At 43.1% G+C, this 25606-nt stretch overlaps 1 protein-coding gene across 1 annotated transcript in view; it reads right to left on the minus strand.

Moving 5' to 3' along the window:
• The window catches only part of FBXL7 (F-box and leucine rich repeat protein 7), a 415738-nt gene extending 392221 nt beyond the window's left edge, over positions 1-23517 (minus strand). Inside the window, exon 1 of the mRNA XM_060007103.2 lies at positions 23060-23517. Within this exon, the coding sequence (XP_059863086.1) occupies positions 23060-23096 (37 nt within the window). The 5' untranslated portion in view covers positions 23097-23517. The remainder of the gene's footprint in view (positions 1-23059) is intronic.
• Between the last annotated feature and the right edge of the window lie 2089 nt (positions 23518-25606).

Raw genomic sequence — 25606 nt, forward strand, 5'->3', positions numbered from 1 at the left:
CACACACACACACACACACACACACACACAGAGCAATGCAGAGAGGAAAAAGCATTCTTCTATCCGGGAAGCCAGATAACTGGGCTAAGGGACAACTCAACAGCTTAACTCTGTCCGTGTGCACAGGTGACTGCACTTAACCAGCTTCAATGATCCCACTTGCAAAATGGAAAAATATGACTGGAACATTCTAGAGATGGTGGGGTCGCATTCTAAAAGTACCATGATGAAAGGAAGGCAAATGGGGCTTCCCTGGTGGCGCAGTGGTTGAGAGTCTGCCTGCCACTGCAGGGAACAGGTGTTCATGCCCCGGTCCAGGAAGACCCCACATGCCGCAGAGCGGCTGGGCCCGTGAGCCATGGCCGCTGAGCCTGCGTGTCCAGAGCCTGTGCTCCGCAACGGGAGAGGCCACAGCAGTGAGAGGCCCGCGTACCGCAAAAAAAAAAAAAAAAAAAAGGAAGGCATTGCTATGGATTTTTTAAAACGAATCAGGTCAGACTCATTCATTAGTAACTATATGGAAAATAATTTAAAAGTTTGAAGACAGGTACCTTTTCAAGTGTTCCTTTTCCAAGAGAGACAGTTTCGCTACTTTTCTACATAAAGATGTACCGAAGTTGAGTCAATACAGAGAAGAGCCGCCACTTACAGTGGGCTTACAACGTGCCAGGAACTTTCAATTCACTTAGGACTTTTTAACTCATTTAAAAATCTCACAATTGCCCTCTGAGCTAGGTACTGCTATTCTCATTTTAAAGACAGGGAAACTGAGGCACAGGGAGGTTATTTCTCTGGCTGACGGTCATATAGCTCATGAAGTGACAGAGCCAGGATCCAAACTATGAGATAATAAACATATATGCTATAGAAAGAGGCTTCTGCAGAGAGCTCAACAATATCAGAAATTTGAGAAAACACTCTCGAATTCTAAACCCAGTGGAACAGATGATACACGTAACAGGCTCTGGGAAGAGGGGGTCCACCAAACATCTCACCGAGGCATCTTCCCTTTCCACAGGCCTAAGCCACTCCTGTCCCTTCCTCATGGGTTGGGACATAAGTTGCAATGTACAATTAGCTGCAGAAAGATTAAAGTAGGCAAGTTCAAGGCTACCTATGTTATAACTTAATCTCCTATGATAAATGGATAAAGTAGAATCCAACACACCACCTGAGAAGAGATAAAATTCAACGTTTGGTTATCATAAGAAAAAGAGGAAATGTACTGACCTGCCAAAATTAATGGAAGTGCATGAGTTATTCTTCCAAGCCATAACTGATAATAACACCAACGTTCCAAAGTACATTCTAATAACTTCATAATCCTACCACGTCTGGGTTAAAAGAGAGGAGGGTCACCGGCAGCAAGGAGGAGAGAAATCACATGCAGAGACATACAAATAATTTCCCATTTTCATTCTAAAATAGAAAAGGGAAAGTAAAATATAATTCCACTAACTTGAAAAGAATGTCTCCAGCCTCTCTACAAGAGGTTTATCAGTTCATTATAGACACGAGCCCTTCCATCTCCCACGAAGGAAGCACCATTTACTCACACTAATGGACCATAAAATCCATTCCTTCAAAGTGTACTTCACTGCCTTAGTCAAGCCTTTTGCTTAGAGCAGCAAGAGTGTGCATGTCTTCCAAATCCCCAAATCCACTGAGCACTGAAAGCACACGGGGAGTCACAGGTCTGTGGTTCTTAATGAGAATCCAGACGGAGCCACTTCACACACCAGGTTACGTACTGGACGGTGGAACAAAACCAGCTGGGTAAAACCTTCTGGTTTAGTTTACTGGAATTCTATGCCCATATCTGCTTAAATGACAACATAGTAAACGCTGAGAGCCAGGCACCATCTAAATTAAATCCACATATCGTCTCTCCCAACACCCAAATTAACGATGGCAAATGAACCGTCACCTTAAACGTCATCTCTTTGCGTTGAGCATTAGCTTGTAGGGTAAAAACTGCTGATTCTGTCCCAAAACCCATTCTCTCTTCCACAGCAATAATTTAAAGGCCACAGTTCCGAGCCTCACGGGCAGCAAGGTGTCAATGTGCAGCTCTGCCTGGGTCAACAGGACGCGAACAAAAGTGATGCTACAATGTCTGGTTCCTTTTCTACCTATAAGAAAGCCACTTGCCCTGGAGTTCATTTTGATCTTCCCGTAAATTGGGACACTCAGGTGCAGACAATGTCACGAGACTGATGGGTCAAAAAGATGGAAGGAACCATATCCCGGTAGGACTTACCATGTGCCATCTGGACTGCTCACGTCTTGAATATTACATACTTTTTAAAAATTCTTTCATTTACTGTATTTTTGTAGTCTCTTATCACAACAGCTTAGTTTTACCCTAACTAATAAACCCAGTGAACTCGATCCGTTAGTCCCACTTACCCTAACTGAAATCCTCTGTAACAGCACAGTCCCATAAGACTTTCTCAATGAATTGTTCTGTGTCTGCACGGCCCAATATGGTAGCCGCATGGGGAGACCAGGCCCTTGTGATGTGGCTAGTGTGCCTCAAGAACTGAATCTATGATTTTATTTAATTGTAGTTAATTAAAAATTTAAAAGCCACATGAGGCCAGTGGCCAGTTACTACTTTATTGGACAATGTAGTATCTGGAACGTGTAAAGTTGTGAAGGCACAACAATTAGGAAGACCCATTATCATCATAGAAAGACCCATATTTTAAAGCTTAGAGCTTTTGCTAGAATGTTACAGAGAACAGAAGGCCTCAAACCACAATTTTCTCAAAGTAGAAGTAGACGCTGGGCTGAGCCTAAAGTATGCAGTGCGTAGGGTTGTCATTTTAAAGCTGACACTGGCTTCTATTTCAACATGAAGAACACTTGGGATTCTTGTACACTACCATCAATACATTTATCTTCCATAAAACTAAACTCAGCAGAAGAGTTTTTTGTGGGAGAGACACATGCAAAGCAGTTAGCAACAAGCAAGCTGACCAATAAGTTACTATCTTTATTCCATTACACTGAGACCTGGGATGGTGAAACTTAATTGAGAGATTAAGATTTGGAACGTCTTCTGATTGACTTGGGTACTCATTTTGTAAAACTCCACTTTGGAGAGGTCAAGTTTGCATTTATATTGTCAAACGCTACAAAACTCCCAGAAAATACCTGTGTTAGAAAGGAGACAAATGCCATGGGAAACGTCCATCTGAAACTTGTAGCTGAGGCTCTGAATACAATTATGAGAAACAAATAAACCAAACTGGGCACATTGCCCAGAGACAACAGTCAAATATAAACTTTGGAGAGAGACAGAAATGAAGCGAGGATGCTGAGACAAGAAGGGGGTGGCAGGGGGGGTAAGGGCAAGAGAGAGAAGGGGGAACCACGGGTGAGGGAGAGGGGGGGCGGGGAGGGAGGGGGAGGAAAGATAAGTCGCCTAGAGCAGGACAGATAATCAACTAGCAATGAAGGGGCAAAGAGAAGTGACTGGCCCAAAGTCTTAAAGGTATTCACAACAGCCCTCATTTAAAGCACTTTTGAGGAGGATTTACATAGACAAGTATAAAATGGACATGGTTTTTGCCCCCGAGTCAGTTTAGTAGTAACCTGAAAGGGACACTCCAGCCTCCATTGTTGGATGAACTTGACCAGGAATGAAAACAGTATTTCTAACTACTGTGAAAAGCTGAATCTGAACCTTCACTCAGTAGGAAGCAATTAATAACTGTTTAAAGATTTAACCTATCCAAATACAAAGCAATAACAAACAGAGAAAGATACACGCAGCTCCATCACCCCTGAGCCTGCAAGCACGTGCAGAGAGAGGACACTCATTCTTACACGGGAATTTGGGTGTTTCTTTACCCTGCTTTTTCTAATAAGTTAGGAGAATCGCACCCAGTTGTCCTTAGGACTTGGAACTACAAAACTTCAGTGCTGCAATAGTTTTAAATCAAATGATATTACCCAAAGTGGAGTAGACTCTGTGTGCTCAGAATAAACAGCTAAAATTTTTATTTCCCAAAGTGGAAGTGTCTAAAACTCTAGTTTATAAACATTGCCCAGACATACAATGTATTGTAGAACAATGGACTAAGGGCTGCACCAGGACATGTAGCTTCCCATTCCAAGTCAGTTAAATAATAATAATGATAATAATAGCAACCTATTTAATTGACTCTAAGTACCTTTTCCCCAACCCTCCCACCACCCATTTAACACCTTCATCTTACAACCAATATTTTCTTCAGTCACTTTGGCAAATCATACTGTAATTTCGTGAAAGCTTCCAGTCATATGTTCTGAGTTCGAGAAAGCAGCAGCCTCAAATCATCTTAGATTTGATGAAATGCAGATTAGGATAAATCAGAAAGTAGCATTTGTTACATGCCAAGTACTATCACTTTATAGCTACCAATTCAATCCACTCTCTGACAACTCTTGGGAGAGAAGAACTGCTACTAACTCCATTTTCCAGATGCAGAAATTGAGGCACAGAGAGGTTAAGTAACTTGCACAAGATCACACGACTAGTAATTGGCTGAGCCAACTGACACCCAGGAAGTCTGGCACCCAGGTCTGTGCTCTTAGCCACCACGCTCACTGTTGTGCCTCATACAGGACTTCGCCTGTCTTTTCAAGCATTTGGTACCCAAGCTTCTTGTTAATCTCCAAAGGAGTGCACTGGACTAATCATCTCTGGGGTCTAATCCATCTTTAAAACTCAGGGTGCCCTGACATGAAAGAGAGTACATCACTTCCCTTTGTAGGGCTGATACCATATTATTAAAGAAACAAACGTTACTTTATAATTGATTTCTTAAATTCCTTACAGAAGGATACTGGTTTTCTCTTCACTGACAGAAAACAGAAAATGAAAAAAAGCTTACAGGACAAAACTGAGGCATTTTTGTTCTTGGTTAAATATCAGTAATTTTAAATAAAGCAAATATTACTCTTTAGGAAACCCGACCACTACTTTTGTGCCATCTTCTGTCTAATTCAGCCTTTTCGATTTCTGTAGGATTGGACATTGGTGGACAAACTAAATCATAGCAAATAAATGTGCAAGAATCTGGCACGTAGCATATCATTCAATCTTGTGACTTTTAAAATAGAAACAATAAAGTGCACATATATATACACACCACACACGCACGCGCACATGCACACACACACACACACCAACAAATTTGTGTGTGTGAATGGTATTTCACATTGATTGAGGACTCTTGAAACAATGGGATTTTTCCCCCAGGTTTAGAACCATGAAAATGTCCATCACTGTATGAAACAGCATAGAAAACTACAAATCAGAGTGTTACTCCCTGAACTTATTTACAAAACAGAAATAGACTCCCAGACATAGAAAACAAACTTACAGTTACCAAAGGAGACAGCAGGGGTGGGGGAGATAAATTAGCAGTTTGGGATTAACATACACCACTACATACAAGATAGGCAAACAACAATGACCTACTGTATAGCACAGGGAACCATATTCAATATCCTGTAATAACCTATAATGGAAAAGAATCTGAATCACTTTGCTGTACACCTGAAACTAACACAACATTGTAAATTAACCATACTTGCATTAAAAAAAAGAATATTACCCCCGATTAATACCAGGTCTACCTTCAAATCACACAAACACTGGATCGCTCTACTTCACAGCAGTATCCAGCTTTGCCATAATAAAAAAATAGCTCAACTCTTTTTCAAATCCTTCATGCAGTTAGAACTCAAAAATGAAAACTTTACCAAAAAATAAACCACATGCTAGCTTCCCTCCATCAAGTGCTGATCTAAAGGGATCGTCCAAAAGAGGGATAAATAGAGCATAGCTTATGCTGCTCCTGTGACAACTTCTTCCAGCTTTAGACAGGAATTTCCTGTTTTAAAAAATGAATTCCAAAAGCAATTTTTTTTTTCAATTTTCTAAGTTTCTGGAAGAATTTATTCAAAGCCAATCCACCAGTTTACTGGGCCAAATGAGAAGTTACAAATAGTGTGAAGTAGCTGTTTGAGGGAGACACCAACTTAGCTCCCTTAAAAATGAGGTCCTGGGCTTCCCTGGTGGCGCAGTGGTTGAGAGTCCGCCTGCCGATGCAGGGGACGCGGGTTCGTGCCCCGGTCCGGGAAGATCCCACGTGCCGCGGAGCGGCTGGGCCCGTGAGCCATGGCCGCTGAGCCTGCGCGTCCGGAGCCTGTGCTCCGCAACGGGAGAGGCCGCAACAGTGAGAGGCCCGCGTACCGCAAAAAAAAAAAAAAAAAAATGAGGTCCTAATGAGGTCGCCTGTCTTGCAAGTAGTGGGATCCAGATTCTAACTCGGGCTGTTTGCCTCCAAAGCCGCTTAACCAGTAACCCCCTACTGTATGCGCCGACTTCCTCACCAGACCCCGAGTCTGCAGAGAACAAGCGAATGTTTTATTCACCGCTATATCTCATGGGCAGGCCATGCCCGGGCCTGACAGATGGAGATTAATAAATATCTGCTGGCTAAATGAATTAATAAAGGAACTGAACAATTTAGATGAGCAAATGCCCAAGTGTATCAGTCCCTGAAAAATTCCTTCAGATCCTGGGTGGTGATGACGAGAGGAGAGATCAAAGACCAAATTAACTGTCCTGGCCTCCAGAACCAATTCGGGGAAACTCAGGTCAATCAGAACATAAGGTCTGTGAGCTAATGTGGCCCCCAAGCACCCAAACAGAAGGCGGAGTCTTTCTAGAACCTTCCATCTCATTCATTCCCTTCGGCCAATGAGTCCCCAAGTCCTTCTACCTTCTTTCCACTGCTGAGACCCACACCTTCTTCCTCAGTCACTATGTCCCCGCTATAATTCAAGCTTTCACCTCCCCTCACTTAGCCGTTCTTCCTCCCCCCTACGTATACTACTGTTGGGTCTGGATGGGGCTCCAGGAATAGCACCCTTCTCTCCGAGTCAGATTCAAAACAAACTGAGGAAATCAGAAAAGAGGAGTGGCAGCGAGAGGAAAATGTCTCCTTTATTTCCAGGAACTCTAGTTCAGAGGTTGTATATAGTTTTAGGTCTACAGCCAAGTGGCTAATACTGAATCCAAGTGTTGGCAAGCATGAGACCAAAGCCGGTCTACTTCTGGGCAGAAGAGCTTCCCCCAAGAGGAAAACAGAATGGAGCTCAGATGTCGACTTTATTCCTTCCAAATTTACCAACCAGGTAAATACTCCAGGCCAGAAATTATATTAATGGCACTCCCTCCACAAGGAGTAGAAAAGAGGAATCTATGTGCCTGGCCAGCGATCTCTCTAAACCTGTCCCAAGCCGGCTGCCTTTGCTAAGCACTGATGCGCCCTCCTGCCATTCACAGGGCTTCACGCTGCCTTCACAGCCACGTGCACCAGCCTACTGCTCCAGGTATGGGGCTGAACTCAGATCATCCTCTCCTCCCCTCGTAGTTGACCCACTGGTTCCCGCCTCCTTGCCTGACCTTCTCTCATTCCCTCCTTAACAGCCTTGCCTGGCAAGCCCTGACTCATTTTTCCAGACCCAGTTCAAGGTCATCTCAGATAAGAAGTCCTTGTGAATATCCCCAGCTAAAGCTCACCACAGCCAGGTCTGTCCCCCATCGCATGCTTTAGTTTCGCCATCCATGGCTCTTTCAGTGCTTTATTCCATCTACTAGACTGCAGGCCCCTAAATCAAGAACAATTTCTTATATTTTTTACCCCTCAAAACCGAGCACAGATTCTGGTACATGGATACCTACAAAGATTTACTGGATTAGAGATGCAAGTAGCTAAATGCAAAGTGGGACATAAAAATTCCAGACAAATAAAATGCCACAGTGGATCAGAGGGAAGAAAAAGCAAATCCAGCTAAGAGCACCTGACATAGTCCCTCAAAGTAAGGGGTAATAAGCATTATGAACAAAGATATGTCTAAGGGAGATCAAAGAAAATTTTATTTTAAGAAGTTAACATTGAATTGGGCCTGAACTGAGCAGGACTTGATTGGTAATCAAATAGAAAGAACAGTCCAAGAAAAACAAAACCCGTGACAAAAGACACAAATCTAGGAAAATAAAAGACATATTTGGGGAACACTGAGGTTCCTAGTTTAGCCAGGGTACGGAGTACATATAGAAGAGCATGCTGAGAGAAAGCCAGAGAGGGAATCTGTCTAAGCACACACAGGGCCTTGAGTACCAAATAAAATAAATTTCTACTTAATTTACAGACGACAGGAGTCGAAGAATATTTTCTAAGAGAGTAGCTGCTTAATTATGCCAAGGAAACTATATAAAATCTGGATCCTTGTAGTAGTGATAATAAAAACTAATAATTTGTTTTTCAATTCCTTCCAAATTTCTCAGGACCACAGTGACTCTGAGCTTACAGTCATTTGATAATCTCAACGGAACATTATTTGAGCATAATAAAAGGATTAATAAACTATTTAGGATGATCAACAGACTAAATATTAATTTGTCATCATTTTTCATTTTGCTTAGGATTCTTTCAACCCACCCCTGCATGTTTCATCCACCTAATGAATCCGTACTTGCCACTGGCCTATCATGTAATAAGCCTTGCCAATTTCCCAATTCTCTTAATAGCCAGTATCACAAAACGCTGATTTCAGGCAGTAATAACTATGACCATCTGTTTCTACTTCGCCATTTCTTCTTCACTATTCAATTACCAACTGTGGTGAGCTTCAGAGATCACTCTTCAAAAATAGAACCACGGAGAAATTATTGAGATGTCTGACTTCAGTGCCAGAGTTGAACAAACGGATCAGACAGATAACTGGTCTCTAGACCCATCTGCAGTCAATTCTGAGTTACAGCAGCAAAACAACGCTGAACAAATTCCAATACGGCTCTTCAAAAACAGCACCTGGAACTGTAAGCCTGTTTTTGCTCTTTTGCCAACTAGCTATGTACTTTTGGTCAAGTTACTTTAGTGCATGGGGCTTTATTTCCTAAATCTATACAATGAAAGGATTAGACTAGGTCCCCAAGCAAAAATCCATTCATGTCTCTTAACTGTCAGATGAAGGCTCCCTTTTAAGAACAGCCAGGATTCCCAGAAAGATGATTTTCCCAGCAGTGGCATCCTGCCCTTGACCACTGCCAGAACAGCATCGTATTCAGCTTCTCCGTTGTCTTATACTGGTTTCCCCAGTAAATAGTCTCTGATATGATTTGAAGTACAGGTGCTTTGTTGGGAAGTACCCTTGGCATCACACTTAGGAAAGGCAAGGGAGAAGGCAGGCAGAGACAGAATTTGGTCTGTGATGCAGATGCAATATAGGACTCAGCCAACTGGAGTTCCAGACCAAAGATGGCTCTTCAGAGTGGTCCCAAACTGTACCCCCGCCTCAAAAAGTCATTCGATGGGGGCTGCTCCCTTGCCCTGAGTGACAGTAATTTCCAGAGAAGCCCTGAGCCATGCTGGGGGTATGAGACAGTCAGTCCCGGAGGGGCTAACTGCACAGAGAAGGAAAACAGCCACTACATTCACCTCAAATCTTCTGAAAGTAAGAAAAAAGGGCATGAAGCATGGTGAGTAAGAAAGAAATGGATTTAAAAGAAACACCTGGACTCTGTATGACCTTAACCAAACTCTCTGATTTCTTTGTGCCTCAGTCTCTTTCACTGTCAGCTGATCTGTGGTCAATTTCACCATGAACACATCCAAGATTCTATTACATGTTTCATTCTTGGTCTACCCTCAAAGCCCTTTTATCACCTACCTCAAGGCTTACAAAGATTGTGAAGGTAAAAACCCCACACATATCCAACCTCTCCAGAAGCATTTTGAGATTCAACTCCATTAACTGTGAAGAGTCGACCAACAGCAGCAAATTCAAATCTACACACCACGGTGGACACACAGCAAACCCACGATTAAATTAGATTTGCAGGCAGCAGCTTGGAGATTTTGATGTTAGACTGAATACATTACTCAGTTAGTTGTAACTTTATTACCCATGCTCCCCCTTGTGAGGCAATTTTCCTTATTGGAAGTAAAGCAACCCCAATCAAAGCATTTAAAAATGATCCTTTTCCTGTTTTTATTAGCCTGTATCAAAGAAAAGACTATTTGAAGCACAACCAAGGGGAGGGAATTGGCTTTTTATTGCTCAGTTCATGTTGTGGCTTCAGGAATGGAAAAAGACTCCCCAAGGAAATACCGTCTCTCAAAACAAGCTCACAGGGTGATCAACAAGAGAGGTCTTTGGGAGAGATGGAAAATAGAGAAAATTATTAAAATATAATTAAGTAGGCAAAGTGGATGCAAGATGAGATGTGAAAAGTAAGCTGTTCAGGACAGAAATGTCATGTCTTGAAATTTATTTTCATAGTAGTCTCCGCAATATACACTGTCCAAATGGGGCTACATAAATCTTTCCAACCAACGGAGCAACTGTTGATCTTTAAAATCAAAAACCAAAAGACAAAAAAAAACCCAAAAAGACAAAAATGAGGGTATGAAAGCTGCCTGTGAATCTGAATTTACGCTCTGGTACTTCAGAACAAACGTCAACCAGGCTCAGTGCCGTGCATAGTACAGTTCTCACCAACAGAGATTATAGCCACTCCTCTGAGCTGAACACATAGTCAGGGAAACCAACAAACTACAACATACAGTTCCAAGCGGATATCATGTCACAGAACCATTTCAAGTCTGTTCATAAACTACAGACACCTCTATCCCAAGTTCCATCTCAGAAAGCTCGTGTGCTGGACTATTTGATTCTTCTGTAGTTTGATTCTTACGGTGACCCTTTGTCTAAAGCTGTTCCTCTAACAGAAAACATACTATTTAAAAAAAAACGGGGCTTCCCTGGTGGCGCAGTGGTTGGGAGTCCGCCTGCCGATGCAGGGGACGCGGGTTCGTGCCCCGGCCCGGGAAGATCCCACATGCCGTGGAGCGGCTGGGCCCGTGAGCCATGGCCGCTGGGCCTGCGCGTCCGGAGCCTGTGCTCCGCGGCGGGAGAGGCCACAGCGGTGAGAGGCCCACGTACCATAAAAAAAAAAAAAAAAAAAAGGCACTTTAATTTTAATTGTATTTTTTAATTCCTTATAGGTTACATATTTCTCTTCATTTACAGAAAAAAACAGATGTGAGGAATAATGGATTTTGCTGAATTTATAGAAAAGGGTTATTTAAATAATGTGTGTATACACATATACACACACTACAGCGCAATAATTTTTTTTTTCCGAAATTGATGATTTCACTTCTGATTTTAGTAAGGAGGGAAGCCAGGAACAGAAGACCTACTAGAAACCATTCCAATCATACCAGACACATCTAATAACTTTTATAGTTTGCATAATAAAAAGGAGAAAAATAAAGATGCAGAGCCCCCAGCATGAAGTAGATGAATATATAAATTTAAAAGGATTCATAATGCTATAACCCTTTAATCCAGAGAAGAGAACAGAGCCAAAGGAGTAATTTATTAGAGATCAATTTTTAAATGCTTTCTAGATTGATTTACTTAAATTGTCACGTAAGCTCAATTTCCAAAGCAGCTGAAACAAATATTACCAAACAATACAATCTGCAATAAAAAATAGACAGCAGCATTCTACTCAATACCCATTGAAAATAGTTAAGTCCACAATACTGTAAATCAGTGAAGTTGAAATGTCTTCTGCAATTGTTTTCAGCAATGCTGAAAAATACATATTTCATTTTCCTCATTGAAAAGAATTAAGTCCACAATACTGTAAATCAGTGAAGTTGAAACGTCTTCTGCAATTGTTTTCAGCAACGCTAAAAACTACATATTTCATTTTTCCTTAAGTACACAAGCTATTTTCATCCATAAGATAGATCCACATTGTTCAAAATAAAAGTCCAAGTTAGAATATCCTCAGAAGAAAACATGCCCAGAAAAACTTTCTTGTAAGAGTAAAATGTTCAAGTCTAAGAAAAGTTCACTGAAAATATGATAGGGTTTTCATAGACTTTTTTAGATCCAATAAAGATCATGGCTACAGATTCATCCTCATGTATTTGTTTAACAAAAATATATTAAGGACCTAACACGTGAACAGGGTTAGAGTCATGTCGCGTAAGCATGTGGTCGGATGAGCAATAAATAAATACAAAGGAACAAGAAACAGAAAAAAACAAAAAAGCAGACAGTAAACCAGAGGACAATGAATGGAAAGTAAAGCAGTTAAAGGCTAAATGACAGTGTGGATTTCCATCACAACAACATCAGAACCTCAGTGACCTCTGATAGCAACTCATCCTAAAGGGCTTGTCCAGGACCTAAACACTTCCAAAGACCTCTGAACAATGAGGTTCTTCAACAGCAAAGGAAACCAGAAGACTGAAAACAATGACTCCAGCGATGCTGATTGGCCCCAGTTTTAGAGTTGATTCTCTGATGCTCCCAAAAGTAAAGCAACTTTCTCTACGCATCTAGAGCAGAAGCTTTCAGAAGGAAACACCCCTCACAGCCCCAGCTGAGCTTTATCAGCTAGCAAGTGACACCCTAACAAACAAGGCCATCTTGTCCTGAATATTTATCTAACAATTCACTCTGCATTCTCATTATCATAATCTTACCACTGCAAGGCTGCTCCCCTGAGCAGTGGCACAGCTCCGTGGCCTGAGACGACCAAGGGGGAGCAGGCTTCTCTACTTCTATCAATACTAGAGCTCCAAAAGCAATTAAAGGACAGGATGGATGCTTGCAGACCCCCACTTTCATCCTTGGGTGCAAGCAATTTAAAATACTGTCACAGATGCCTGGTGATAATACCCTAGCATGATTATATTATTTTATCTTGTGGCATTTTAAGGGAAGCCATATTATGATAGAAAGTGTACTAAATTTAGAATCGGAATGACCCCATCTAGTCTCAACTGTAAAATCAAGGCAAATCATTTCACCTGCCAAGGCCTCAGTTTCCTCATCTACAAACTGGGGATCATGGCAGACACCCCTCCCACAGTCCCTGTGATGATAAGTGAGATTAATTTCTGAAACGCTTTATAGTTTCCAAAGCAATTTCCTAGACATACGCATGGAGAAGTCTCCCAGGGGCTAGCAAAGATAAAGGCAAATACAAATACCTATTGGAATAATTCCCCACATTAATAGCTGTTTCAAATCCATACTTTTGAGACCAGAGGAAAATACAAGATATAACTTATAAACTACTTACGAAGGAAAATGTGAACACCTCTTTCAGTCCTCCGTTAGCTTTTGTTTGTGAGCAGGTGGCCGTCCCAGGTCAAAAGCTATCCCGGCACCAAGATAATTTGCTAACACTCTGGGGCGAAGTGGGACAGCCTCCCAGCTCTACTAGGCGCTCTGAAGACTCTAGAATATGCTAATTATTTTACAGGCTGCCATTCTCAGAGACACTAGTCAGCCTGCCAATTTGTCAGCAGATTGGTGCCTAATGAGCAGTTAATTGGCCCTTGGGAGAGCCAGGTAAAGTGAGTTGAAAGTCTCCTTCCAAAGATGTCTTTCATTTTTGCTCACCTCATCCACACATAAAACTGTCACTTTCATTTTTAAGGGGCTACTTCGCAGTCACTGAAATCCTTTGAAACACACAAACAAAACAAAGATCAGGAAAGACGCTGGCTGCCACTGACATGCCCAGGCAGGAGGGGGTCAGGGGCACAGCGGAGAGGGGCACAAAAGCTAGCACAGCCACAGGGATTTCAGACCGGACTGGACCACTCACCAGCTCTGTGCCCTGGGCAGTCAGTCCGCCTTGCCTCGAAGCTCCTGTGTTGGCAACTGCAAAATGGGATGATCTGTGCCCGCATCCCTGGCTGTCTTGAACTACAGGAATGAGTGTGTGTAACATGCTCGGAGAGGGAAGTAGCATCTACTAAGTGCTCAGTAATTGTTACTATTACTGAAATGACCGAAAATACAGTAAACTTGGCAACATCCAAGCCTACCGAGTAACTATTAGTAATTGTTTTTGTTCCTTGAGCTAAGATTTTTGTTTTTGTTTTTTTTTTGCGGTACGCGGGCCTCTCACTGTTGTGGCCTCTCCCGTTGCGGAGCACAGGCTCCGGACGCGCAGGCTCAGCGGCCATGGCTCACGGGCGCAGCCGCTCCGCGGCATGTGGTATCTTCCCGGACCGGGGCACGAACCCGTGTTCCCCGCATCGGCAGGCGGACTCTCAACTACTGCGTCACCAGGGAAGCCCGAGCTAAGATATTTGTAAGAAAAGAGCACTGAGTAGAACAGTGATTCCATTCTTTACGGTAGAGGGCAATCAGTGCCCTAACACCAGTTCTCTCTGAATTTCTCCTCTTCTTCCCTCTCCTCTTATTTATGTTTCTTCCGCTCCACCCTCAGTCTCATACATGTTCTTCCTCTCCCTGGGGTCTGAGCCACCTCCGACAGCTGCACCGTGGAAGACCTGGCCTTAGACTTGGACCTAACCCAGAGGCTCCTGAGATTCAATTCGAGTACTCCATCGGGTCAAAGGTTCAACTGCACATACAAGGAGCCTTTTCCTGACTTCTCCGCCTTGCCAAAAAGTGGGTGACTCGCAGCCAGAGGGTCAATCTGTGAGCAGAAGAAAAATTCCTGAAATTTTTCTCTAGAAATTCTGATTCTCTTTGCACTGCTACATCTGCTTGGAAAATGCAGCACAGGAATTTACCACAGAAAGGGTAGCAAACAAAAAAAAAGTTTTAATAACATTTCTACACGTTGCTCAAGACTTCTAAAGTTACAATTATGAGTTTGTGCGGTGTTAACAACTGTTTTTCATTTTGTTACTGGCTTAGAAGTTAAATAGGGATTGATAGAGTGAGCATATCTACTGCACAACCGAATAAAGATTTACGGCTCCAGACAAAGTTGACACTCCTTCACCCAGGGAATGGGGAGAATGGTGACCACGTGTTTAGATTTCATTACTCAGGAAAATTCAGAGATGGTTCATAATCAGTCATGTCAGAAGTCTGAAAGTTGTACGTCTCTGGGGTATGAACTAGCACGCTTAAGAAGCATCTGCCTGCAGGCTCCCATTCCCCTTGGTTGCAGGGTACAGGTGTGGCGAGGACCTAGGCTGGTCAGGTCCTGCCCCTCCAGTGAAGCCTTCCAAGGTCCTCGCTTACAGGTCCCACAAGAACCACTTCCCATGGAATAAACGATATCCGAAATGGAACATGAAGATTTTCGGGAACAATTAGGGAAAGACTCCTAACAAAAGATTTAGTTTCTCCCAAGAGTGTAAGCGACTCCCCCTCCAATTTACCTGTTTTCTTTTTTTAATTGAAGTATAGCTGATGTATAATATCGTGTTAGTTTCAGGCATACAGCACTGTGATTCAGTTATATATATATATATATATATATATAATTTATATGCATATAATATAATTATATTATTTATATATATATATATATATATATTCTTCTTCAGATTCTCTTCCCTTATAGGTTATTACAAAATATTGAGTATAGTTCCCTGTGCTATATATAGGAGGTCCTTGTTGGTTATCTATTTTATGTATAGTGGTGTGTATATGTTGTTATTGTTGTCATTGTTTTAGAAAATATGTGCATCCTTTAGATGTTTGGGGAGTTGCAGATATGGTCCAGTGCTGTCATTATTTAGAGCTGCTCTAGTCTTATGCCCACTTCCCACTTATCACTTATATTCACACTTAGCACATCGGAAAAGTAGGGTCCCTCTGTGAATCAGCATTTATCATCTTGTTCTGAAATCACTGGCCTCCCTGCCTAGCTTTTCAGTTAGATACTGAACTTCCTTAAAGCAAAAGTCTTATTCTATCTAGAGATTTAACGCAGTGAGTAGATGGAAGAAGAGGTCTAAATTTCTGTAACCAAAACCCAAAAAAAGCTACATTCTGGGAAAGTTCAGCAGATACGGACTTTATCACCCCGTGGCAGAACTGCCTGTCTAGCTCATGCACCGAAGACATGGTGCTGAACAAAAAGGAGTCAGGGCTCCTTGAGAAAGATGCTGTCTTTGTGAGGTTCTAGTCAATTTGTAGCTTCTGATCAGATGTCACTAACCAATGATGCCAATTAAGTCTTATCAACAAAGTTAAAACATTAATTCAAGATAGTCAACACGAGCACAATTCAGGGTCTTGCTTCAACTTCAGGAGATCTACATGTTTTAGGGTCATAATAAAAGGCACAGTAGGTAGAGTCCGTATCCATTACTGCACTGAAAATAGGACATGTCATTTATCAAACCCCATTTTTGGTTCAGGAGATTACGTACCACCGAAGGCAGGGAAACAAATTAAATCAGTTGATTTTCCAATTAATATCTAAATATATCTAAAAAGACATAAACACATACATGTAACAGAGAGAGAAAATTAACCTAGAGGAAGTGGGGATAGTACTTTTCAACAACTACAAGGATAGAAACGTATTAAGGGGGGAAGTAGCAATATGAGTTCAAATCAAACAATAACACTTCATCAAACATAACTGCAACCCACAGACACAGAAAACAAATTTATGGTCACCAAATGGGAAAGGGGGGAGGGATAAATTAGGAATTGGGGATTAACATATACACACTACTCTATATAAAATAGATAACCAACAAGGACCTACCGCAGAGCACAGGGAACTGTTTTGTAGAGCACAGGGAACTATTCTGTAATAACCTATAATGGAAAAGAATCTGAAAAAAATAGATATGTATATATGTATAACTGAATCACTTTTCTGTACACCTGAAACTAACACAACATTGTAAATCAATCATACTTCAATTAAAAAAATAAATAAATAACTGCACATGGCAAATTGTTTGCTAGGGATCTTGCTGCAGGATCCTATAGTAGACCCCTTAGCTGATGCAGAAATCTCGAGCACAACAATCTTTCCTGTGATCCCCCTTCCCATGTGCGAGGACTCACTTCCTCATTAGGCAGCCAGTCTCAGATGTGGGCAGCTCTCATCATTAGCTCTTCCTCAGACTGAGTCAAATCTACCTACGTGCTAGTAACTTACATATCTTGGTCTTTGCTCAGCACTCTGAAATTTAACCTTCATCATGACAGCTCTTCAAATATTAGTTTTTAAGGTATTAAGTGTCTAAACTTCATTTATCCCCTTCTTCATTATTCAGAGAATTAATTCACTCTAGATTTTACTCAAGATACTGTCACGTGCTTTACTACATTCCAAATGCCATGGTGCGTGATATCTAGGAGTTTCCCTCAATCAAAGAGCTAAGCCAAGTAGTCTAATCAACTTCCAGACACACCACTCAATAAGGGCTAAGGGTAAAAGTGATTAGCAATTACTCAATCTACCCAGAATTCATTCTGTTTCAAAGGGCAGAGAGAGCTGACACAAAGTTGAGGTGAGTTGATTCTTAAGGAGAACGAAAAGTTACCTCTCTTCTCTTTCTCTGTTTTAAATATGCAAAAAGATTCCTCAAATCTCTGAAAACACTGTCAGACCAAAAATGGTACTGATAGCTTCACTAATGCTTTGATTTGTGCCAAACAGTGGAATCACTATCATATATCTTCTGATTTTCATCAGAATGAATTTATTTACTGGAGGCAAAAGATAAAGAGCTACATCCATCTAAGAATTACAGAGACCTTTGGAGAGATCTTCGGGTGAGCAGTCACACATCCAGGAAGTCAGGCAACATCTACTGGTTGCAGAATGAAGGGCATTTCCTAGGCTCCCCCTCCCCTCCCTGCAAAAGCAGTCACAAACCATCTGCTAAAATACCATTGGATAAAACACATTTGTAAAGACTCTAGGCAAAAAATATGCCCAGTAGCCAGACTGACTCTGTTCCACTCTAGCTGACTACTTACAGAGGACTGATGATGTTACACTTTTACACTTGCATAAAATGATGATGCAAGCCCTCCAGCATAAAGAGTATTCACTTTGGTAGAACACAGCGGTTGAAAGGAACAGTCAACATGCTACATGGATCCTCAGGGCTTAGTCCCTCACTTCTTTTAAGTTTCAGTCTAAATGCCAATTTTTCCGTAAGGCCCACAGTGACTACTCTAATTAAAATTGCCACACCCTTCTCTTCCCAACTCCCATCAGTCTTTCTTTTTTTTTAAGTTTTTTTAGATGTGGACCATTTTTTTAAAGTCTTTATTGAACTTGTTACAATATTGCTTCTGTTTTTTATGTTTTAGTTTTTTGGGCCAGGAGGCATATGGGATCTTAGCTCCCCAACAAGGAATGAAACCGGCACCCCCTGCGTTGGAAGGCAAAGTCTTAACCACTGGACCACCAGGGAAGTCCCCCCATCAGTCTTAATTTGACAATTTTCTTTATGCAGAGCCTTGGCCCCTTAGAACTTACCATGTGGTTTACTAAATGACTGTGCCTGTGTGCACACGTGTTAACTGTTCCATTTCACCTCCCTCCCAACACACATGGACACATGCACACAGATGAAGGTAAGATTGACCAGGACAGGATCTTTATCTGTTTACTGTTGTATTCCAAGAATCTAGAGGAGTTCCTGGTACATGGTAGGAAATAAGAAGTCAACGTATATTGGTTGAATGAAAGAATGAATAAGTAACTCTGGGCTTAGACAGACTTGGCCCTGAGTCCCAATTCCACCTACGCTACCTGTAGGATCTTGGGAAAATGATCATCCTCTCTGCACCTCTGTTTCCTCATCAGTAAAATGGAAACATAGGAACACCTGCCCCATAGGATCAGGATTGTCGTGAGAATGACATTGTAACAGGGAAGAACAAAATCTGACACCATGTTGGATCTGTTTCTTTTACTTTAACCTTTGCTCTCCAGTTGCTTTTTGTTACTATAATCACTAAAAAGATGTTGTCTATAGCTATTGGCATACCTAATGGCCTCCCTCAGGGAAGCCTGCCCCTCTGCCTAAATGTTAAACTAAAGTGCCTTTGTTCAGTTCCCAGGGAGACATTCTGCCCACCTGTGGATTGCTGCAAGAAAGAAGAAAGTAACACATCCCCTCCCTGAGGCTGGCCAAACCAGGAGGTGGTTTGCAAGACTTACGGCCTTTTTATTTTACTTCCTCACCTCCTCCCCTTCTCTGTTCTATAAAAGAAACTAGCACACAGACCCCATAAGATGGTACTCTGGGACCCTAGTCTGCCATCTTCTTGGACGCCCGGCTTTCCGAATAACGTTGCCATTCCTTGCCTCAATACCTCGTCTCCCGATTTACTGGCCTGTCGTGCAGCGAGCAGAGTGAGCTTGGACTCAGTAACAACAAGAGTCAGCGTCCACGAAGGGCTCAGGATCAGGCTTGGACAAAGTAAGCATTCAATAAATGTAACTTGCCATCGTTATTATTCTTTCAAGATACGCTTCCCGAAGTGGTGATGGATTGGTGATGATTTATGCTCCCAGGCAACGTATCTGAGAAGCACAGATCTGAGATGGTGAAAAGGGACTCGGGGGCGTTGATAGAGCAGCAGAGCTAACAAGGTCAAGCCCCATCACAAGGCCTCAGCAGCTCCAATTCAACGACAGGCAGGATTTTACAAAGGAGCTGTTAACAGTGTAAGGACGACAGACTCAGCCCTGCTGGAGTAGAATAAACATAACAACGAAACCACTGAGTAAGTGAGGGTGAGGCTGGAAACCTTAAAAGGCAGGAAAAGCAGCTCCTCTCTCACTACTTGAACAGAGAGATTTGTTTATTTAGTTTAACTGGAGTCAAAGCTAATGGTTCTAATGGCTTTGAATCACCTCAGCTTATTCTCCAGATTTCTACACATGGGCTGTAACTTAAATTTTATGAAAGAAGACAAAGAGAAAAAATCAGCCCTCCATAATAAGAGTTTACCGGAACATACTAATCATACAGACATGCTTATATTTCTAGAAAGCTGAACATGGGCAGTGGTGTGGCAACTTTTTCCTGGAGCAAAATCCAAATCTGCCTAAAGGCTGAGAACTAAACCATTAACCAGAACGTTCACTAAGTATTTAGGAAAACAAAACACTGGAAACACCCAATATTGATAAACACACAACTTTAATCTCAGCAGAGACTGATTGAGTTAAGAGAGGAAGTGGGAATAAGTAAGGAAGATAGAGATGAGGCTAAAGGGGATAACAAAGGGATTGGGGCATCTACTGATTTCAGGGCAGTAATAGCCTTAACTTCCCTATTTATTATAACATGTCTTCCCAAGGCGAATCTCTGTTAAGTGGTCCATTCAGGCATTATAAGAGCAAACTAAAATGAAGGACTGCATGCACAAGGATGGGCATGACAAATAAAGCCAATAAAAAAAAAATTCTCTCCTCACTCTATAGAAGAAAGACCTTAAGATTTGGGGACAACTGAGCAAGGTCACAGTAGCTAAGTTGAAGCTGGAATCAAATTTCTAGACTCTCAAATCAGTGCTTTGCATCCCATATCAGAACTGCCTGGAGCTTTTAACACGCATGTGATAAGTAGTTCAGATTCAGTTTCTGACAAGCTCCCAGGTGATACTGCTGCTGCGGGGCCTGGAATGATGCAGAAGTAGGAAGCCTCTGTCCCATTGCACCTGCTAAGGTAAGTCTTGGGAATTTTTTTTTTTAATAAAAAAGATATTTTCCAGGAGCAGGAGAAGTGAGATTACAGATGAAATACTGAAGTTTTGAAAGTTCTAATAATTTGTAACAATATCTGTAAAATTTCAGGGCCATTTACATGGTGTCAGCTCCACTAGTAAGTAAAATATACTGAAGTTACAGTTTTTTTAAGTATACACAAACACCAGTGTTTTGTAGTTGGGGGATCTCTCACTGAGCCATTCTGTGGCTATGCATTTGTTGATAATTTGAAATACACCACACCTAAGTTGCTCTAAATCTATGAAACTCTCTTAATTCTCAGTCTGCTTTGATAATAGAAATACGATGTCTAGGGGTTGCTTTCACTTTCTTTGAAAGTTGACATTTTAGATAAGAAAGATTTAGATAAGGATTTGGTGTGGCACTAACACACCAAATTCCAAAAGGCTTATCTGCATAGATTTTACCATCCAATAGCACCATGTAATAAGGCTGACCATACCCAACTACATATATTATAACCATATAATACATTACATATATTATAATGACATATATTAGGAGAGGCCCGGTGTAACTGGGGGGAGAAAAGATTTTTGAAAAGCTCTTGTTATTCGATTTCTCTATTTTCCCCCACACCTATCACAGAGGAATGGCGATGCACTTGAAGAGAGTTGATGAACGCTGAACACGACGTGTCCCTCCAGCCAAAACTCAGTTACCTCCCAAAGCTTCCTTTTGGTCCCCTTGAATCAGCTGAGCCCAAGAGATTTTTCCTATAAAAAGTCCACAGTGTATCTAAGTCAGATCCCAGTAAAATTTCACTTCAGCTGAAGTGAAAATGCAGAGGTAGCATTTACGGATAACAGCTGGAGAACATTAGTTCTCTGTCTCTCCTTTTCTCTCCCAAGGGTTGAAAACTCCACTGTTCAGACAGGAAGTAGTCATACACCACACACTGTACAATGCAAGAACGCTGGGATCTAAGAACAAGTTGCATAGGAATACGAAGAGTGTGAGGGGTTTTGTTGAAGAACACAGAGCAGTGACCCTGTGTTCCTCTTGGGGTGTCCATTCCCCCCACCAGTGTTCAAATCGCATAACGTATGCACACCCAGAACTGACAGGCACACACTTCACTCCCCGAAAGCTTCTTTAATAACTCAGAGTTAAGGAGGCTTAATCTTTCATTTTTCCAAAATTTTTTAAAACATTAACTTCAAGAAGTTTTGGGGGGTGGCCAAGATTCTCCATTAATCTTTTTTGGCATAATTTCACGGTTGCTCTCTAAAAAGACCACCTTTTAACTTTTTAAAAAAGAAACTGTCAGGAAAAAAAATCTCTTTCACATAACTGCCCAGAATAAGGAAATATATATATTTCATATATATATGTGGAATTCAAAACATGATGCTCTGGAAAAGAATGATTTAAACAAAAGGTTCTTGTGGATACGGTTTTTTAGGGTCGGTTTCTGCTGTAATTCCACAAAGCTGCTGAGAAGGAACACAGACGCAAACATGGGGAGAGGCATCCACATTCTGTGGCCACAGCTCAAAGTTTTGAAGAGGATGATAGGAGTTTCCCTAACACCACAGGCTGAAGAGCCATTCTGCATTCCTACCAGTCTTCAGGCGCTGGACCCCGTTTCTAACCGCCGGTCCTCTGGGGGCGGGCTGTAAAACCGACCCTGTCTCTTCCACTCCCCTCCAGCCAAGTTCACGAAAAGACAAACCTTCCTAACTACTGAACTGCGGGAAATGCCTTTGCCGTAAGCATATGAGGGGCATGCAGTTAATCAACCGGGTTACAACACTACGGTTCTATGCAAAGGGCGGGGAGGGGCGAGGGAGAAGCCAACCCACATATCCATCATCCTTTTAGGAGTAGGTGGAGTTTAAAGTTTCCCCAACTTCCAAGTTCCCACTTGACAGGCAATATTTCTGTGCAATTTCCAGCCCCACGTAACAGATGGTCCTCTGCCCGTCTCGAGCCCCGAGAGAGCCCACACAAAGCCCCCCGCCACTCCTCGCCTCACACGGCCCCTAGGTGGTCAGTTTTACGAAGCTGTCAGCTCGGAGGCAGTGAGCAGAGAATGGAAACTTAACTTCTTCCAGAAGTTTTTCCTGCTACAGGAGACTCCCGGGGAATGGTGCACAAAGGCCTGGGAAATTTTTCACTGCGTTGTTTTTCAAAAACGTCTTCCGCCCTCTGCCAAACCATCATCCGAAACCCCAGATGCCCAGGGAAGGGAAACTGAGGCACGTGGTTTCAGAAACAGACAGAAATGCAACTCGAGCCGTCCCAAAGGCAACCTGGGAAGTTGCTTAGAGAGACCCCCGCGGTGGGAAAGCATCCTCGGGGCGCCGAAGTACTCAGAGCCAAAAGAGAAGGTGACGGCCCAGACAGGGTGCCAAATGGGGATGCGCCCCGGCAGCGTGCGAGAATCTTCCTTCCCAGACGGGAGGGCGAGGGGAAGGGAGGGGGGCGCGACTGGGGAGTTGTGAGGACTGGCGGCCCACTCACCCTCACTGCCGTACTGTTTGCCATTGTTCGCGCCCATCCTGCCGCCGTCATGCCCGCCGTCTCCCTGGACACTCCATAGGTGGGGCGCACCGCCTGCGCGCTCCGCCAGAGGAAAGCCCGCCCGACGGGACCTTTAGCTGCGCATACCCCACGCTCCGGGGCCGATCTCCGGACGGGGGCGGCCCCCGCACTCCGGTGGGAGGGGGCGCTCCGTCCCCTCCTGGCACCCCCGACTGCGCCGGGTGGGGCCGGGGGGCGGCCGCCGCCCTTAAAATCCGCGTTCGGGGCCGGCGGGCGCAGCGCCGCGGAGAGCCCGCGCCCCGGGGCCGCCCAGAGGCTCGCCGCGCCGCCGCCGCCGGGTCCCCATCCGCCCGCCCCGATCCCCCTGCGGTGGACGCTGAGCCGCGCGGGCTGCCGGGGCTCCCGGGCTCCGCCGCTTCCTCCGGGCGCCCCTGCGCACCCGCGGCTTCCCCAGGGAGGGCGCGGCGGCCACTTGTTGCGGGTGCCCGGAGCGAGCAGAGACGAGCGGCCCGGCGCCGCTCGCCCAAGGGCCGGACTTTTGTTAGCGCCAGGCGCCTCCTCTCGCCGCCCAGCGTCAATCACAGCTGGAGCCCCGGGGAGGAAGGCCGGCCCGGAGATGCGCGGCCTTTTAAAGGGGCAGCGCGCCTTTTCGGGGCTCCGGCTTCCAGCCTCAGGCTCCGCGCAGGCCCTGCGCGCCACCAGCGAATCGCTTCGAGCGAAGGAACACGCTCTTGGCTCTATTTTACTATTGTTCTTTTACCGGTTGGGCCCCTAGTTAGTAAGATGAGCTTCCGGGCGTCGTTTGAAATTCCTTGGGTTTGCCTGCAGATATGGCCTATTTTAGGTGTGGTGGCATTTAAAATCAACACGCATCAGAGGCTGATGCTGTCTGACAACTCCAGGTAGGCGTGCTGGTATCCTCCTGCGGCTCCCACGTTTGGGACTGAGGCGGGGAATGGGGACGCGAGGGAGGGAAAACTTGAGGGGAGCTTAGCAGGGAGTCACTGCAGAGCCAAAGAGATTCCCCGCCCCGGTGCGGAAGGTTTCCTGGCTCAGAAGTTTTAAGAGCTTCCGAGCCAGGAAGTGTATTTTCTCCCCGTTTCTATGTTTTTTTCTTCTTCTTCTTCTTCTTGTGGTTGGTGTTAACCTTTGTTTAATACATTACAACTTCTTCTGGAGATTTTATATGGCACTTGTAGAGTCTTAAAATGGCCCTTTGGTGTTCCCTCCTTTAAATGGAAAAAGGAAATTCTTCTTAATGTTTTATTCCCTTTCCATGTAAATACCTAGATTTTTGTAACATTGCATCTTAGTGAAGACCGGGGCATTCACTGCACAAATTACTTTGTACGGAAGCAAGCACACAGCGCGATTTCTCCTTATACGTGTTAGATGTTTTAAGTTAAACTTATATAATGATACATATATGTATGTATGTATGTATGTATATATATAAGCATTTATGGTACCTGAATGGAGATCCAGGAATTTTGTAATTACCTTCTTCTTAAAAGACGTGCGACCACATGCAGAAATCGTCAGTGACGACCTTCTGTAGATTCTATTTAGGTAATTTCCTTTAACTTAATACAATATTCTTTCTTAAAGATAAGCTAAAATATCATGTTTCCAAATTTAGCAATCTAGATTTATTGTTCCGGAGAGATCATATATTGAAAGAAAAATAATGAATTCATCTATTTTCAAGCACAGGATTAAATAGTTTTGTGTTGTACCGATAACACTTCAACTGTCCCAGTTCAAAGAGATTAAGAGCTGTATTTCAATTCATCTTTTCATATATATAATCTAGCACACTGCCTGGCCAATAATATGTTTCCCATATCTGTTGGGTTAAATTAAAAACTTGTGTTACGGGCCCTGTATAGGAAGTAAGGGTGTCAAAAATGTGGAAGAGTTAAATGGGTTTTCAGAGACTCCACCTGAAAATATAAACTCAAGCTAGAAATGAACAGATGTCTATATTCTCTTCATCCAAAGTGGGTCCCGGCTCACCTGGTCCTTGTGATTTTCCATCACCATGTAGGGACTTGCCCTGCATCTAACCCTGGATCAGATCATTCTTTGGAGACTTAGTTGAAGATTAACCCACTGTAAAGTAGTGGAACGATGGACGCTCATCTTGATATTCGGTATTGAGTTGACAACTTGCTTCTTTATAGGCTTTTATCTCCCTGATCCTCTCAATCGCTCTTTTGACGTCTACAGATCAGGAAAGTGATCAGAGAAGAAACTGAAGCTCCAACAGTTCAAATGTCTAATGTCACCTACGTGGTAAGTGCCACATGGCTTCAGGTTCTCAGGCCCTCTCCTCCCCACTCCCCTACTTCTCTTGACCTGGCCATTATTCAACTTGGAGTCACTGTCTCCCCTTTTGGTTGAGTCACCTTCCAGGACCTTTAACATCAAAGCAAAGGTAACCGTGAAAAGTAAATTGTAGACACTAACCACATATATCTCCTCTGAAATTAAAGTCTCTAAAGATTTTCAAGGTTCTATTGCCTG

Source organism: Delphinus delphis, chromosome 3 (assembly GCF_949987515.2).
Source record: "Delphinus delphis chromosome 3, mDelDel1.2, whole genome shotgun sequence".
Lineage (NCBI taxonomy): Eukaryota > Metazoa > Chordata > Mammalia > Artiodactyla > Delphinidae > Delphinus > Delphinus delphis.